This window comes from Halichoeres trimaculatus, unplaced genomic scaffold, assembly GCF_033239565.1.
Source record: "Halichoeres trimaculatus isolate MK-OKI-2021-1 unplaced genomic scaffold, fHalTri1.1 fHalTri1_scaffold_14, whole genome shotgun sequence".
Classification (NCBI taxonomy): Eukaryota; Metazoa; Chordata; class Actinopteri; order Labriformes; family Labridae; genus Halichoeres; species Halichoeres trimaculatus.
The window spans coordinates 11,315,634-11,332,974 of NW_027437192.1; the positions used below are offsets into that span (position 1 = coordinate 11,315,634).

At 44.2% G+C, this 17,341-nt stretch overlaps 1 protein-coding gene across 2 annotated transcripts; it reads left to right on the top strand.

Annotated features, from left to right (window-relative positions):
* The first annotated feature begins 1,363 nt into the window (after positions 1-1,363).
* Positions 1,364-17,341, top strand: efna1a (ephrin-A1a). Of its 2 annotated transcripts, none has more exons than XM_074687704.1 (5): positions 1,364-1,683; positions 13,565-13,860; positions 15,339-15,404; positions 15,512-15,607; positions 15,734-17,341. In XM_074687704.1, the coding sequence occupies exons 1-5, from the start codon at positions 1,586-1,588 to the stop codon at positions 15,859-15,861; spliced, it is 684 nt and encodes a 227-aa protein (XP_074543805.1). In that variant the 5' UTR covers positions 1,364-1,585; the 3' UTR covers positions 15,862-17,341. The 2 variants fall into 2 exon arrangements, with proteins under 2 accessions (XP_074543805.1, XP_074543806.1); XM_074687705.1 differs by having other exon boundaries at positions 15,737-17,341.

Here is a 17,341-nt window from a genome sequence, read left to right on the forward strand (position 1 = left end):
AAACAAAGTCTTAAAAGCTTCCTCTCAGGGCTGCATGGAGCCTCATATACTGTGAAGTAGGATACCTTTCAGATTAAGAGTTACATTCTGGTTACATCAGGAGTTTATCTCGCTGCTACACTTTTGCATTCCCTCACTGCTTTATTCAATAAAGACCAAATCCCTGCAGAGAATCTTATCAATGTCCTCAAATGGAGTCAATCCTCCAAACTCTGCGGTTATCCATTTGGATTCATTATCTGAAATGCTCCCCATTCCTTTTCTCACTCTTTTTTTTTACTTACTTTTTTCTTGTTTGCTTTGCAGTGATACCTTTGAAAGCTGTTATGCTGCAAAAGCAAGCAGAGCAAATAAAGTGCCATGTCAAGCAGAAGCAGGCTCGAAAAACCCCCTCTGGCAGTATGGCTCACTAGGCTGCACAAGCCGCTCGCAGTCCAGATTATCCATGTCAATGGAACAGAAAATGAGACTCTGGATTTGCAATGTATCTGACAGCATGGAGGTTACATGCCTCTAGTTGAATCGGACTGTCTTAGGGAGGTTTTGTTCTTGTATATGTTCTCAAAGGCTCATCCTAATCTAAATAAAATGGATATTTAAACAAACAACATAAACCACTGGAATGGATTTAGGATTCATTGGGGGCTGTACTGACCATCGGGGTCTGTGCTGACATAAAAACAGCATCAGTTGTGCAAACACTCCAAATGTAGCCCAACCAGTGCTCACATAATGGAGGTGCACTTCAATGACAGATAAAGAGCCCAGGGGAGAAACTTCAAAGTCAGATCACAGTAAAGCTTGAACCAAAAAAGTAGAACAACTGCTCCGGCTGTGTGATAGCCTTATGTAAGTACAGCATAGTACAATAAAATAATGTTTTTCAGCTCAGTGATTTGGATTTGGCTTGTGAGATATTATAATAAAAATATATGGTGATGTTTTTGTATATGTTTTCAACATACACAAGATTTAAAAAAAAAAACACTGTATCGTGTACAAAGTTATTAATACACAAAAACACACACAAAAACTGAAAATCTACTCTTCACAACAAATGATAAAATCTATAGGCACCTTTATTTCAGTCAGGAAAATTTGCAGACTGTTACTTTTAATCCTACATTTGTCAAATTTCATCAAATTAAGCGTACTTATGTTGAATATTTTAGTACCCTTCCACCCCTTCCCAAACAAACTGTACACAACCACACGTAAACATTCAGAGCTCACCCAGAGAAACCTGCGGCGCTCGCGGCTCTCGGACAGCGCTCTGATTGGCCACCTCCTGGGCAGTGGGCGGGGCTTCCAGTAGTGGGCGTTTCACAAAATCACCCACCAAGCAGCTCAGGCGCTCATTCACTACGGATTTCTCGTGTACAGAAGGTCTCAGTTCGACTTGTATCCCTCTTCGATTCTGTTGATTTATTTTTCTTTCTTTGAGCGTTCCCACCAGTGGCGTGGTCTCATCGTGCAGTCTCACGGTGCACAGACGAGCTTTTCTTGGTGAACTTTAAGGGGTTTTTTTGCACAACCTACCTGAGTTGTGTGTCTCTTCCCTTGCACGCCTTCACTCCTCTCCACCATGGATTTGGTTTGGATTGTGGGCTTCGTTGTGAGCGTCTGCGCCTGGTGTGCTTCAGCGGAGCGGCACAGCGTCTATTGGAACAGCACGAATCCAAAGTAAATACCTTTTTTTTATTTTTACTATACCTGTGCTTTTTCTGTTCAACTCAGTGCGCTTGAATGCACTTCTCTCTTGAGCATTGCTTCATCAGGATAGTTTGGTATCTTCAGCACACATGAACTTTTAACTTAATTATCAGCACAGATTGGATCATTTAGATCTCTCCTCAGATATGTTTCAAGAGTTGCAGCTCATGCATATTTAGCGAGCCTGCTGTAATGAATTTGCGATGGAGGCGACCCGCTGCTGTTGTCATGATAATATAAGACAGTTGGGAGTCTCTTTCTCTCCCTCCCCCTCCCTCTGTTTCTGGGCTCAAACCTGTTATTATGCTGCTGTTTACCTGTGATACTTTGTCTAACCTGTTCACATTTAATCCGTTTCGCAATCTGTAGAGCCCATGGGATTAGTTACGTGGTGTTAGGTCATTTATTTATCTTTTGAGAATGGGCAGGGAGCTAATTAATCAGCTTTTTGGCTTCTTTGTAGTCAAACTGTCTCCAATCTGTATGCATGAGTTTCACAGGGAGGTTTATGCAGGGATAAAGTTGCTTTTTTTGAGCAGCTCTGAAATACATCTCTAGATTTGACTTTTAAATATTTCTCTGTGTGTTTATCTTGTAATCTACAGGAATGCATTGAGCAGTGATTTAGTTCAATTTAACCATTAAAAGCCAGTGTGTCTTCATCTTTTCGAGTTGCTTTGGTGCCTTCATTCACAAGCTATAACAATATTTGCCTTGGCAAAGGTTACATCTTTTGGGGTTGGTTTTTACAGGTCTGACTCAGTGCAAAGTGTTGAAATATCTGTTGCAATATCCTCCCATCTGACATGGAGTCCTAACCTCTGTATTGGAGTGGGAGGCTGGCTGTGTCTCCTAAATCAAGAGATATCGCAGTGGGGTTTAGGTGGCTGTCAGGGAGACACGGGGGTGTTCATATTTCACGTTGTAAGACGAGTAATAATGGTGTATGACAGAGACAGAGGAGGTAACTTGAGGCCTGCCCAGTAGATCACGCCGTGGGAGAGAGATGGATTGCTCAGGGAGGAGAAATTGGAGCCCAAATTGTCGGGGTTAGGGGGCCGGTCGGAATAAGTGGGGGTCAATTAGAATTATGGTTGATGATGGCTGGGGTGAAATGGCTCGGGGTACAAAGAGGGGTTAGGTTTATGCTCTGCACATGAACTTCTACATGCACCCACACATACTCTGACATCCTGCCAGGCAAGCACAAACACAGACTGCTGGCGGACAACCAATCAATCAGCGAGCTGGGACAATCAATCACAACAACAGACGTGTCGATATCAGCAGTGATGGGCTTGTACTCCCTCTGTCTGTCTCTGCTGCAATCACATGGATGGACAGACTTTCTCCTTTGAGCTTACTAAATAGCAGCAATGGTACTAGAAAAAGTATTTGGAAATAACAAAGCATAAACAACAAAACTGCTCTTTAATGAACTGGTTTGTTTAAATATAACATCATACTCTTTTAATCAAATCAAAGAGAATACCAGGAATCAGTGTTCTCACAAACGGTCGACTGATAAGTGGTAGATACTGTTTATTAGTTGTTGATGAAACCATAAGCAGGTGTCACTGGGCTAAACAGTTACAGTTACATTGCAATGTTCACTGCATTAGGCCAGTCAGAGTGTGTCGTTTTTACACCAACCTTTTTGTCATTTGAAACCTGGTATTGACACCACATTCAAGAATATGTAATTCTGTCATATAAGTTTTAGACCGATATCGGCCCTCATTACCAGTATTGGTAATAGTATCGGCATATCAGTATCCATACCAAGCTCCATATTGATACAGACAGACACTACAGTTCAATGACCTGACAAAAATCAATCTGCATATTTCAGTCAGTGGTAGTAAAATCTTAAATCACTGTTTTTCTGTCACTGATATGTTTTATTTAATTCTGGAGGGAATGACAAAGCTACTCAGTTTCATCCGATTTGGAAGTCCAGGTTTCTGAATCCGTATTGTGAATAAAATGTGGTACAACAGCATCACTAAAGCTCGCTCCCTAGCAACATTAGAGCTTCAGCATCGTCAGAAAGGCAGTGTAATTATAGCACCAAAGCCTTTCCCCAAAGTCCCATATGCCAAAGTGTGTAGCAGTTTCCCGCAGTAGCACCACAGTGATCATTCCTGTGTATGTATACTGGTAATCCTTGATTCTGCACTTGCTATTTTTTTCCCGGATGACTGTGCTAAATCTCCCCCTTTGGCTACTCTTAATCCTGTATTCGCAGAAAAAAGCCCTGACTTTCTGCTTTCATTTTGGTATGTTTCATCACTCCACAGCAATCCGCTTTCCCCTTTGACCCATTACTCGCCACAGTGAGTGTTGACACTTGTTTTCACTCACATGAGACCCTTTTTCCTGCACTGCCTGGATTTATTTTCATCCCTGTTGGTTAGAAAGCTGCTGTTAATCAAATTGATCTCAGATTGATCACTCGTGTCCATGTGGTGTGAGTTCATTTCCTTGTTTCTCGATGTGTTTGTTAAAGGATTTAATGACACTCATACTCATACATATACATGCACAGTGGCCCTGCTTGCCACTAATTTGTGCATGTTTGTGTGAGCTCGCCTTGGGGCCTGGCTGCTGACTTCCAAGGTCGTATCTGTCTCCACTTTAACGACTACTTTCCTTCAGCAGGAGCAAAATATCCCCCTGACACTGTGTTTTTTCAGCTCTTCCTGACCTTTTACTAGTTAGCATATTTGTTACCTTTGTGTCTGATTAGCAACAGCTTAATCACCAGCACGGTTTGCTTCCCAGAAAGAGGAGCTCCTGTGTGCCCAGTCAGCTCGGATCATGGTGTGCCAGCTTGTTTTTGTGTCTTTTGTATAACATCACCAGATCGAGTGACTCACACACTCACATACACATTAACCCAGTCATCCACGCACACACACATGTGCTACACACTTGTGATTGATGTTAACACCGTCCCAGGAGTCCTCTGGACTCTACAACTCCCAACGAGAGGCAACAATCTGCTCATTCACTGCTTCCTTCTTTTTCCTCACTTTCCTTTTTTTCCTCTGCTGACAGAGCATGAGCCCACCACCACAACCACCACCACCCACTCCTCCTCCTCCTCTCTTTGTACCTGTCTCCCCCTCTCTCCAGCACCTCCCTCCCTCCTTCTCTTTTTGGCCAGGTTCCCTTTTCACTCTGGTTCTGTGGTCTCTGGTTCTGTGAGCCTGTTAACTCTTTCATGGCCCTGCTCTCTTACATCTGTTTCATATGCTGTTTATTTGGACATAATCATTGACACCTTGTCTGTTATTGTTACCCATTTCTGGCTAATCTGCTGAAGCCTCTCTTTTCTTTGTAATCCAATGAGCTCTTTGCTTTTGGTTTATGGTAAAAATGCACCTTGGAGTTTGAGCCTTTAGACTGGTGTCATTTTATACCCACACTAGGACTTTTCCCAAAACCTACACTTGGGCACTGCTTTACACAGAATACTCCTTTAATACACACATGATTTAAAACATAATGAGGAAAATCTTATTGGCAGGCTCGCCTAACATTAATCTTTTGATGTTTTCTACCTGTTGCTGATCATGTTTGTCAAATTTAAAATTACCCTGTGATTGATTCCAGCGAGCTGATTGGATAAAGTTAAAGATGAATGCAAGGAGGCCACAGCTGATACTCATACCAATACCTGTGCTGATACCAAATTCATATTCAACAGAGTCATGGCTGGTGTTGAACTTAGACCTTTATAAACACTGTTACCGTAAAGGTACTGGAACCATCACTGATACTGAGCTGATAGTGATAATGACTGACTGATATAAGCTAGTTTTAATGCTGATACTTTCATCAATACTGCTAATGTATCAATACCAGCGTAATTACTGATATCAAGCTGACACCAGTATTATTACTGATATATATTACTGCACTGTTATTGTGAAGATGGCAGTATCATTACTGTTATTGAGCTGCTACCACAACTGACACTGATTTTTAGCCGAAAACAATACTGATTTTGACCCAATACCAGTGTTAAACAACTAGTCTGCCAATGCCTGAATCACTACTAATACTAAGATGATACCAGTATTTAAGGGACTGTTTACACAACAACACGACAAAGCACACTCCGCCTCATGCACGCGTATTCAACAGGACAACAGTACCGTTGTTTCTATCATCGTGAACTACCGTGTTATGCTTGTGCTGCTCAATCTATTGTATCTGCCGACTGTCTTTCAACAAGATGCGCATCTTTTGCTCCACTTTTTAACTTAGTATTCCCCAATACACCAGATGACCAGCTCAACTCTACTTCGGTGGAGGTCTCCCAAAAGTGGGTTCTGGACAAGGCAGTTATAGCACCACCTACGGGCCCGGCATGCTTACTACAGCGTTTTCAGTCCATCAGCGTTTCCGCGTAAAACGCAGATTTTTTTCCACTGCGTTTCAGCGTTTTCAGATGAAATGTTGTCATGTGAACGGGTATCAATACCAGACCCTGTACTTGTATTAAGCCAATATCAGTATGGATGCTGACTTTGAACTGAGCAATAACTGATAATCACCTGATAGTAGTATTTCCACATGTATTTTATAGAGAAACCAGAAACATTACTGATATTTGTGAAATCATCTTAACATTTTTGATGACTCTGTAGAAAAGTTGTGTCGTTTTTTGTTTGTTGTACTCGCTGTCATCTATTTTCACATTTTAATCACCATCAGTAATTGCAGAACTTCTTACTTTACTGTTAAACTCACTTAACTGAACCTGCTTTAACACTTTGTTTGCTCTGGTAAGTGAGTTATTTAAGGTATGTTTCACCCACATGAATGATTTCTCTGTCTTTTATTCGGTCAATCTGGCTGTTTTGTGATGCTCCCCATACAAATTGGGGGAATGGTCTTCACGGTGAGCCACAGAAAGAGAGAAGTAACTGGTGTGACTGATTTGGGGTCAGAGTTCAGGATGTGATGAAGTGGCACAGCCTCTATCAATCTGTCAGTCATCCTGTCACGGCGGTGGTCCCTGAATACTGCCCGCCACTCAGGGCCAGCCTCTCTTCTTCACATGGCCACAGCTCTGCCTCTGGGAAACTCTCATTCTTCCTCCCTTTTCTGTCTTTTCTTAGTCCTTCACTCCTTTTCCAGCTTTTATCTCAACTTTACAAGCTGTCCCTTTTCAGTCTTTTATTTTCGACTCCAACCCTGGCTCTCTGGGAGAAGGAGGGGGGAGCATGCTAAGAGGTGTGGAATTTTTTATCGTTCTTGGCACCCATGGCGATCCGTCACAAGGCACTTTGCCCTTTCCTTCACGCTTTTTTTTCCTTGTCAGCTCTCGCCCTTTAAGCTTCCTTCTTCTACCCCCTCCATGAAAAGCCACTCAAGTCTACCCAGCAGACCTGTTTCTTTATTTCCCCTCTTCTTCCTGGTCTTTTTCTCTTGTGTGTCCATGTATGCTTTCCCATGAATGAAGCAGTATAAGTGGAAGAGCAAGGCTAAGAACTCAAACTTTGAAAAGACGGGAATTAGATGAAAGAAAAACAAAGGTCTGAGTGTAGGAGTGTGTGTCTGTTTGCTTTATGTGCATGTGCGCGCGTTTGGTGAGATAAAGATAAGATCAGATCGGCCAGATTAGTTGGACACAATAGATAAGGATTTCTGCAGTTTCCAAGTAATCTTAACTGGAGCTACTTCCCTGGAAAAACATCCAGGTTTCCCACTTTACTCCCTAATCCAGCCTAAACACCCATATCTTTGTCGTCATTCTCTTCAGTAAAGTCTGAACTCCATCTTTGAGCCCCCCTCCCACCTCGCTTAATCTGGCCTTGTAATCTGTCTGAATTCAATCTGCAGGAAAAACACTCTGGGGACTGTTACGGTTAGTCGGCTCAATGGTCATCGCAGCATGTTGACGCTTCCTATCTCCTCATAATCATCCGTAAGAAGACTTTACCCCAAAGCTGATTTCCCTCCTGCTCAGTATTCCCACTTGATGTTGTTTGTGGCGTCAGAAACGAGAGGGCTTCTTTTATTGACTGCAGCAGATAAAGGGAGAATCAGGCCAAAGGTTTAACTTCCCTGCAACCGTGCTTGTCGGTGTTACCAGAGTCTGCATGCTGTCTGCTGCGTGTTTCCCTATGAAGTGTAGCACTTCCTGGCTACGTCTTTTCCCGGGAAAACAGCGTATCCTGTCTGCACAATAAACAATACGGTTCTCACACAGGGACACACGCGAGACTGCAGAGGAGTTGATTGTGTTTCCCAGGCTTGTGTGAGTTTAAACTGTGAGAATAAGTAGATTAGCAGTGATTAATTGCGCTTGATTGTTTTTAATCGCTGTTTAGCCTTGAGGAGCATAAAGGATCCGCCCTCTGTGCCTGTCAGAAATCTCAGTCTCTGTTTGGGATTCTCCTCTGATCAGTGTCACCTCTGTCAACCCCGCCAGTGTTTCTCCTCCTCCTCCGTGCCCATCCTCTCGCCTCTTCCTTATCTCTGCTGCAGACTTCCTCTGCTTCTGCCCACTCTTATCCTTTTTTTTCTCTCAGTGCTGCTTACAACTATTCAATCCCACACACACAAAAAAAATCAGTGGCGAGGAAAAATCTCCATTAATGTGCAGATTTATGGTCTTATTGTGATTTAACAGCAATTTTCTCACATGGGAAGGAGAGAGTCTGATTGTGTGACTTGTTTGGGGACGTTTGGTGTTGTTTTGTGTTTGTCTGAGGAAGAATTAGCTGATATTATCTCTCAAGATGAACTATTGTGTTTCTTCAGTTGTGTAAACAAGGGTCATTGTGTAGCTTTTGTTTCTGTTTTGGCTTTTTGGTGAAGTTTGTTGCATGATTTACAGTGTAAACAATCACCTATAGTATTTACTGCCACCCCCTAGAGGCCAGTTGCTGTGTTACAATCAAAAGCAGTTATCTGTATGCAGGAACAGCTTCCTTCTACAATGTCTTATTAATTTGTGGCCCTATACTCCAGGATGCTAAATTCCCTGTGAAATTCATTAGACTGTGTTTGCAGAAAGAAAACCCCTGTGCATTGAAGTTTTACCTTATGGAAATCAATCCGCCGAAATCGATTTTCTGGTACGGATATCTGCCTCCTGAGAAATGTAACGTTGGCGGTGACCTTTCTGTTCGGCCCCTTATAAGATACAAATGGCTCAGGGGACAGCGTGAGACAGTTGGAAAGAGCATATGTATTCATCTAAGCCTCTTTAGAGCCAATTATTTCTCAGCCAGACTTAAAGCTTTGTCGATTTGCTCCGTTTGCTGAAGCCAGTTCAGGCAGGAACGTTGGCGGAATGACCAACGACTCGCTCGGACAAAGGTTGAGTGACAGACAGGAGAAAGCTGATGGAGACGGATGACAAAAAGTCACAAAAGAGTGAAAGCCTGGGATATGATGTCAAAAAGGGGAGGGGCTTAAAAGAGTAGGACCATATTTGTTTCTATGACAACGCATGCTGCATTGTGCTTGGCTTGCAAACATAAATGGAGGGTCAGAAGTGGCATATTTGGAATACCAGCCGGACAGGTTGTGATTGGTTCAACTTGTCTGGGGTGGGTGGGGGGGAGGGGCAGAGTTGACATGAGGATCTGGTTTGCTTATTGAGCGATGAAAGACGGACAGGGGGTGGGCGGGGGCCGCTGGCAGTGATGGATGAAAAGATAGATGGATGAAACAACAAGAGTTTGAGCTGTAACGTTAAACAGGCCTGCTGAACTCAGATCACTACTTCTCCCGTGACTTTTCCTGACAGATCCTGACTGATGTTGCTCCCTTGTGTCCAGTTCTCCTTCATAATCCAGTTATGAGCTCACACATTTCTCTCTGCAACCGCACCATTCCAGCCAGTGTGCCTCTTTTTGAACTCCAAAACTCCCATGTAAAGTAGTAATACCCCTCCTCTCTATGGGAACAAAAGCCTCACCCTGCCTGTTTCACCTCTCACTCTGTCCCCAGCCTTCATCCCCTCACTCTGGGCCTTGCTGTCCGCTCTAAGCCCCTGTATTAAGCAGGGTCTGGTGCTGATGAATGGGCCACAGCTCAGCCTCTGCTCCACCCAATAATCCAGGGCTTGGGCGAGCCGATTAGGTGGTCCCCACATTCCCGTCCGCTCATCTGTGACCTCAGCCCGTCACCTTTTGGGTAACATTAAGTACGCGTGTAAAACCCGGGTGGAAAACAATCATGTTTGTGTGGTCAGGGGGGCCTCAGGTTGAGCTTAAAAGAGCCGTGTTGGATATAGGTCATAAATATGTCCTTCAGTGACCATTAACCTTAACACACATCTAAATCGACATGTAGAGAGGGCGATTCTGGTCATGGTGCTCAAAACGCCTGACTTTTCAAGGATAAAACTCTCCAGTGCTGACTTGGCGATTGTCCGACCTTTGATCCACACTGCGGCCCCCTTTAGCCTCAGAGGTCCGGCATTCCTCAGGGCGATAGAGAGCAGAGATGAGAGGCTGATGGATGGATGAAAGGCGGGGGTAGAGGTGGAGAAGAAAGCAAAATGCTGGCCAGAGAGATTAAAGAAGAGAGATTAGACTCCCTGCTCCTGAAGAGGCTCCAATAAATCAGGAATTCCTCCTCTGAAGAAGAGGAGGAAGAGTGTGTAGTCTGCTTTCCAGGTCGCGTATACACACGTGAAGTTATTTTTCCACTATCATCTGTGTGGCTGTTTTTTTCTACCTTATCATGACTGAAACACACTCCCAGATTCCACAGAGGTCCACACACACACACTTCCTGACACAAACAATCCCAGACATTCACACACAGCATCCTGGCTGCATATCTGCCATAGCTCCACAAATCATCTTAAAGTAGTGAATACACAAAAAAAGCCTCCCTGTGCTGTACACTCCGCTGACTCTCCGGGCGTCACTGTCATTAGAAGAGAGAATCCTGGGTAAACAATGGGAATATATCGCGACAGAGAGAGGGAAACAGTCTGGAAGAGGGAAATAACGAGGGACACACACTGCTGGAGACACAGAAAGAGGATTCAGTCTGCTAAAGTGAAGGTGGCATGATTTGACTCTGTTAGCTAAACCTTTTCACACAGCGGCCTCGGCTCGCTTTGAAGTGCGTCTCCCCGATCAGTCAATTAAGGAGATGATGTGGAACATTTCAATGGCTGAGGCGTTAGAGGGGAACAAAAGGCAGCGGGATAATTAAAACTATTTGCCATTAATAAAAGGGGGCTAGTGGGCCTCCCTGGGTGCGTATTCAGCCTCTGCTCTCTGTGCTAAGTGAGCTGTTTTATCGCACTTTGAATGGGGACACTGTATGAAACCGTGGGGTTGATAAAGCAACTGTAGAACTGGCGTACTGTTATTGAAAAAACTTCAAAAGCCAGTCCCAGCTCAAGCCCTTTAACCCCCCCTGCCCACGCCTATTCATGCCCTAAAACTCCCCCTAAATTCTCCGCCTAAAGGGGCTGGGAAGTGGGGACTGAGGGGGCATAATTACCCCCCTCCAGGGCAACTTTAATACCCTTTTTTGTGTTTAATTGCGCCCCCCTTCAACCCCCTTTTGATGAACACATTGGAAACATACCACAACCGGTCGGGCTTGGAGGTGAGCGATCGAGGGCGGGGGGGTGTAGGCAGTTTGTTTGTGTGTGTTTGCTCTGTTTGCAGGGGGGGCGATAACTCTGTCAGGCAAAAAGCAGACAACAGTGTTTGTTCAATAGTGTTATCGATTCGCCTGGAATTGAAAGTGGCAGGGGGAAAAAACACTTTAGCGGCCAATCTGGTAAACAGAGCGTGGCAGGCAAACTGCAGATAAGCACTAAGCTGTCTGGACCGTGGCAAAATGATAATTATTGCTCTCCCCCCCACCACACACTAAAAGTTAGCTGGGGCACACAATCATCAGCTCAGTTAGATGGAAGTTTCATCAGGATCCTAAACTGGTTCTTGTTTCCCTGCAGCCCCCGTGTTGCTGTTGTAATGTTGACTAATCTGCTCATCAGTATTGAGGGAATGCAGTCAGGCAGAAACGGGGGGTAAAGGGAATGGGGGAGGGAGCTGAGAGGAGAAGGGGTGGCAGGAGTCGGGGCCTAAAGTTTGGAGCCACGGCGTCTGTCTGTCCTCTTTTACCAGGGGGAAGCAGAGAGACCCCTTCACACAAACAACAACAGCAGCTTACGAGCAACAGGGGCCTGTGCACTTTGATCGCCAGGCACACATATGGAGCTTGTCACACTTACACAAACACCCTCAAATGCAACTTTTAATAGCTGGTTGTGAGAAAACAGAGAAAAGTTTCTTAGACCCTGAAAAAGGTGTCCAGTTAGCACCCCGCAGGCTTTGAAACCTCATAACTCCGTCAGACCTGTAGATCTGATAAAATAGTGGTCGTAACTCAGCTCACACCGGCTGGCTGCCTCTTTTTGTGGCGTCTTGAAAGCCTGATGAACCATCTGTGTATTCATTGCAAAAGCAACAAAACCCTATATTAGACACACATTCTCTGTGTGAGTTGTGAAAATATTTAAGTCTGTCAGATTTCATCCCTTCACGGGGGAAGCCTGAACAGTGGGAGACGGTAAACTGATAGGCATCACATGGGGAGGAGGTGTGTGTGTGTGTGTGTGTGTGTGTGTGTGTGTGTGTGTGTGTGTGTGTGTGTGTGTGTGTGTGTGTGTGTGTGTGTGTGTGTGAGTTCTGTGGGGGCAAACAGAAGGTAGCTACTGCTTTAAGTTGTTGATAGATGAGAATTACTGGGAAGTGTCTGAGAGAGTATGTGTGTGTGAGGCTAGTGCTCCAGGCCGGTGATAGATGACTGTGGCTGAGAAGAGAGCATTAGCCGTGAGCCACCCCTGTAGGAGCCGCTCAGTCAGGGGGAAGGGGACAAAGCTGAAATACCTTTAGTGACCACTCACCGGAGATGAACTCGTAATATCTTTTGACAGAAAGACCAAGAGAGTGGGAGGAGGAATCATAGATGGGTCAGATGAAGCCAATCTAACTGCATCAGATTATGCTAAAGGGCTAAAATGCTAACTGAGAGTGCTCTGTGACCCTGAGTTTAAGAGGAGTGAAGGAAGTTTACTTAAGACTATCGTAAAAAGGGTGGAGAAGGCAGAGGAGTGACAGGAGGGATGCAGAGAGGGCGGGATGGAGGGGAGGCAGACAGTCAGACTGTCTCTCTGTGTTCGTAATGAGAGGGAGTGTGGTGGAGGACGCTTACAGGCCGTCACCAAACTCACGTTGGACGTGTCTCCCCGTCTCTTACACCCTAATGACTGGTTTAAAACATGTGTGACCTTCTATTTTTACCCACGTCCCCTCTCTTTAAGTGTGTTTCTGCTTGTGTCGAGGTTAATTTGTCGTCATGCTCAACTATCTGTGCAAGTGTGTGTGCAGCCCTGCAGATGTCGATACTCATCTCCTGTCTTGCCCGGCTAACAGACTGCTAATGTTTTTCTGTAAACATCATTCAGCTCCAGTGGGACGTGGGATCAATGTGTACTCATGCTAACTTGCAGCTCTGCAGCTCTGCAGCGGCTAACTCGCCTCACGTTCATCCATATTTATGTGCATGTTCTCTGCAGATCATTCTTCCAGTTATTGCATTTTTTCCTCCTCATTCCCCTCCTACACACACGTACATCTTCCTCACACACTCTCCCCTCCTCCTGCTCTCGATCACTCATCCTTATGCCTCTCAGTTTCTCCTCTGATTTCCCTGTTGTACACCAGCGTGAAGCCGATCAATATATAATCACAGCTTTTGAGGCTTATATTTATTACCGCTCCCCTGCTATAAGCACGGTTATCAGTCTCCTGCCAGTGGGATAACCTCCTCTGCCTCCTCCCCGCAGGTTTCTATGGGACGACTACACCGTGGAGGTGAAGCTCAATGACTACCTGGACATCGTCTGCCCCCATTACCCTCAGGGTGAGGTGCCGCAGCTGGACGCTGAGCGATACGTGCTCTACATGGTGGAGCGAGAGGACTTTGAAACCTGCAAGCCACAGTCATACGATCAGATGCGCTGGGAGTGCGGACATCCGTTTGCTCCTCACGCACCAGAAAAGTTCTCAGAAAAGTTTCAGAGGTTTACGCCGTTCACTCTGGGGAAGGAGTTTCGTCAAGGAGAAAGCTACTACTATATCTGTAAGTGTCTCTGTAGCTCTGTTTGATATTTACTTACATTTTTATGGGATTCACAAAGAACTCAAAGCCAACTTAAGGAATCAAGTCAGCATGATTCAAACAACACTGTCTGTCCCTGAAATCATTCACTTATTTCTTCTTCTATTCACAAAATAAGAGTTCATAGTGATGGACGAAACTAAGAACAAGATGTCAAAATGTAGAAACACTTCAGACATTAATTGGCACAGTCTGGTCTTATTCTGTGAGCCTAATGCATTATGGGTATGTCACTATTGAAAACTTAACATCTAAAAGGTTTGATGCTGATGCTGGGATGTCTTTATCCACAACAGTCACGCCAATCAGAGACAGGAAGTGAACACAGAAAACAGATTAGCTGTTATTCTACATACTCAAATGTAACCTCATGCAATATACTAAAAACTAGCCATTGGCTCAGTCTGTGGGTGAAACAACATGTAAATTAAAGAGGCGCAAGATGTTACTGCTGATAAACAGAAACAGTGCATGAATGTTTGGAGATTGATTATTAATTTCTTACTTTCTTCTTCTTCTTTTACTAACTTTTAATAAGGGTCAGCAGTGGTGGCACACTGAACATTAAGATTGCTAGTCCTGTTTCCTGGTGTGCCACACTAGGACCCAGTGTGATGAGAATGACTAAAATAAAAAACACAGACTCACTTCCCACAGTAACCATGGGTTAGTGCTGAAACATCCTGTCTACTGTATCATAAATAATTATTGTCACTAAGCATCTTGTTTTTTTGCAAGTCCAGGAAGACTAATGAGTCATTTCAGACACAGTCACTATTGGCACACTAACCTTTCCCTTCATCATCTTAATATGTCAAAGTGCAACAGTTCCCCCTCAAAACACACTTTTGGGACTAATGGGAGTGTCACTTGATTTAAGGATTTCATCACAAAAGACTTAGGGATCACTGAATTTGTTCCACTTGATCTCTGTGGGTCAAATGTTTGTATCAAAATTAGTGTCAGACTATTCAATAGAAATGGGACGCGTCCTTTTGGGCCATACATGTCAGCTTAATGAAGGTGCTACAAAATAATGTGAAGATTTTGACGTAATTTTGCAGTCTTACTTCTTTCCTTTGATAATGTAATGTGCTTGAGCTTTGTGAGCATCTTTTATTTTGAACATGGGTGTTCAGTGGGGTGTGGGCTCAGTTTGCTGTGTTTATGCAGTATTTACTCCGCCACGAAGAGCAAGCGGAGTTGTCACCCTGACCATGGCTGTAATTAGATAAACGGCAGGACAAGACACACTTTGCCTGCTCACAGATGGCGTCCTAAAGCTTTGTCCCTGCATCAGTCTGTTGCCAAGTTTTTCCGTGTGTTTATGTGTGTGTGTGCGCCCGAGCGCTTGCACGGGCTGAATTAAGGGGCCAGAGGGGGATAAGTGCATTAGTTGGGATGTTAACGCCTGTGTTGTTTTGCTTTTTCCCCGACAGCTAAACCTTTACACCACCACGGTCAGGACTGCCTGAGGCTCAGGGTGGACGTCGTAGCTGCTGATGGTGAGTTCAAACGCCTTCATGGCCGTAGGACTAAGAGCACAGCCCATCAAGTCATTGTAATTTGCAGATAAAGAGTAATTGATGGCATTTTTTCTCTTGTCTTCCAGGCTCTCAAGAAGCCAGAGTGGGTAAAGGAGGCACAGGTGGAGCTGGAGTTGGAGCTGGGGGTGGGGTTCACAACCCGTCTAACAGGCTGCCTGCAGGTATGTTGACCAGCCCTGTGTCCTTTCTAATTATCCCTGACCTTAGAGCTGTCCAGGTATGCTCAGGGTAACATTGGGGGGTAAATATGTGGTACTTACGTGTCTTCTTCTTCTCTTATCTTTAAGCAGATGACCCAGTGGTGGTCTTGCCTGAAGTCCAGAAGAGCGTACGGACAAACTCTGCAGTGGCAGCAACATCCCTCTCCATTCTCTCACTGCTAGTCCCTTTTTCATTACTGCTATTGTTGCACTGAGAGGACAAGAAAGGACTGCATTTGGCAGACGATGGTCTTTTTTTCAGGGACTACAATGAAGACAGTCCGTGGGGATGAAACCACTGACTCAAAAAGACAGTTTTCCGTGCCCAGTGCTGGCCACAGGGAGAGACGTTTGAAGCTTGTAAAGTACAGCTGGACTCTCTTGCACTACACGTGCTGAGCAACTCCTGAGCATTTGAGACAAAGTATGTGTGCTTTGTGGCGTTTTTCAAAAGGTGACAGCAGTTTTTTGCTTGGGAAGACCAATTTTTTTAGGGCTCTCTCCAAAACCATGAACCTCTTTGTATGATCACCTTAAAGGAAAACACGAAGGCGTGGAATAGGAACCCAAAATGGCCGAGGAACAATCAAGAGGAACTTTGAGTTAAAGAGTTTGATTGGAAAAGTGTTCTCTTACCCTTTGAGCCAAAGATCAGTCATCTCTCCGACTTGTACACTATTCCACCCTTGAGTATCGTGTACTACTTGTTGTATTGTTCTTGTGATGGTAATGAGTGGCATTGACGTCCCAAGTGATTACTTTCTTTAAATGTAGCATTGACAGACACGAGGGGCTGTTCTCATCATGACCATTCCTTTGCAAACTCGACCATGTGCTTATTTACTGTAGCACTAATCCTGCACAGTACAGACACACCATCAAACACTCCACGCGGCACGACCACTGACATCAGATGACGTATGAAAACACACCACATTGAACTGTGTTATGTGTACATTCTGTGAAGATAATTTATGACATTTGCAGCTGAGAAGTTTTACTGTATATACCATAAAGGAAATGTTTACCGTTGGCAACAGGGAGAGCTTTTTCACTCTCTCCTAGTAGAGTTAGTACTTGTATGAAAGGGAAAATGTGTGAAAGCAAGGGAGTGGTTGATTGAAAGAGTGATAAGACAAAATGTTTTCTGCCAAAAGCGAACACTGAGATGTTGTGTGAACCCGCAGAGAGGCTGGCCCTCTCTGTTTGCTGGATCTTGCCCTTGTTCAGGTTAAGCTGTCAGACGTGAGGAGCTGGTATCAGATCCATGTTACTACAGGATCTGGCCCTGTGTCATGGTGCTTTTTTTCATGTTTTCAAGCTCAATTCAAGAATATTCCCCAAAATCAAAGCGTAAAATAATCATCTATATAGATTTCAGGCTGAATTTCACACTTTCAGGTGACTTTAAAGCCATTTTTCATGACGGACACGGCATCAAAGCGAGTTGCCAAGTACATCTTCACCCGACAGGTTGGCTTGATCAACAGAGCACAACAGCGTATGACTACCATTGAAGTCAGTCTTTTTTTATCTGAATTCTTGTTACCTAACTTTGTACATGTGTAAGTAAGAGAAGTGTATAATATGTATATGTATATAAATATACATAGGAGATTATATAAAAGACCTTGTTTGATAAATATGCTAAATGTGAAAATTTCATGTGAAATAAAAAATGATATTTTTGGAAAA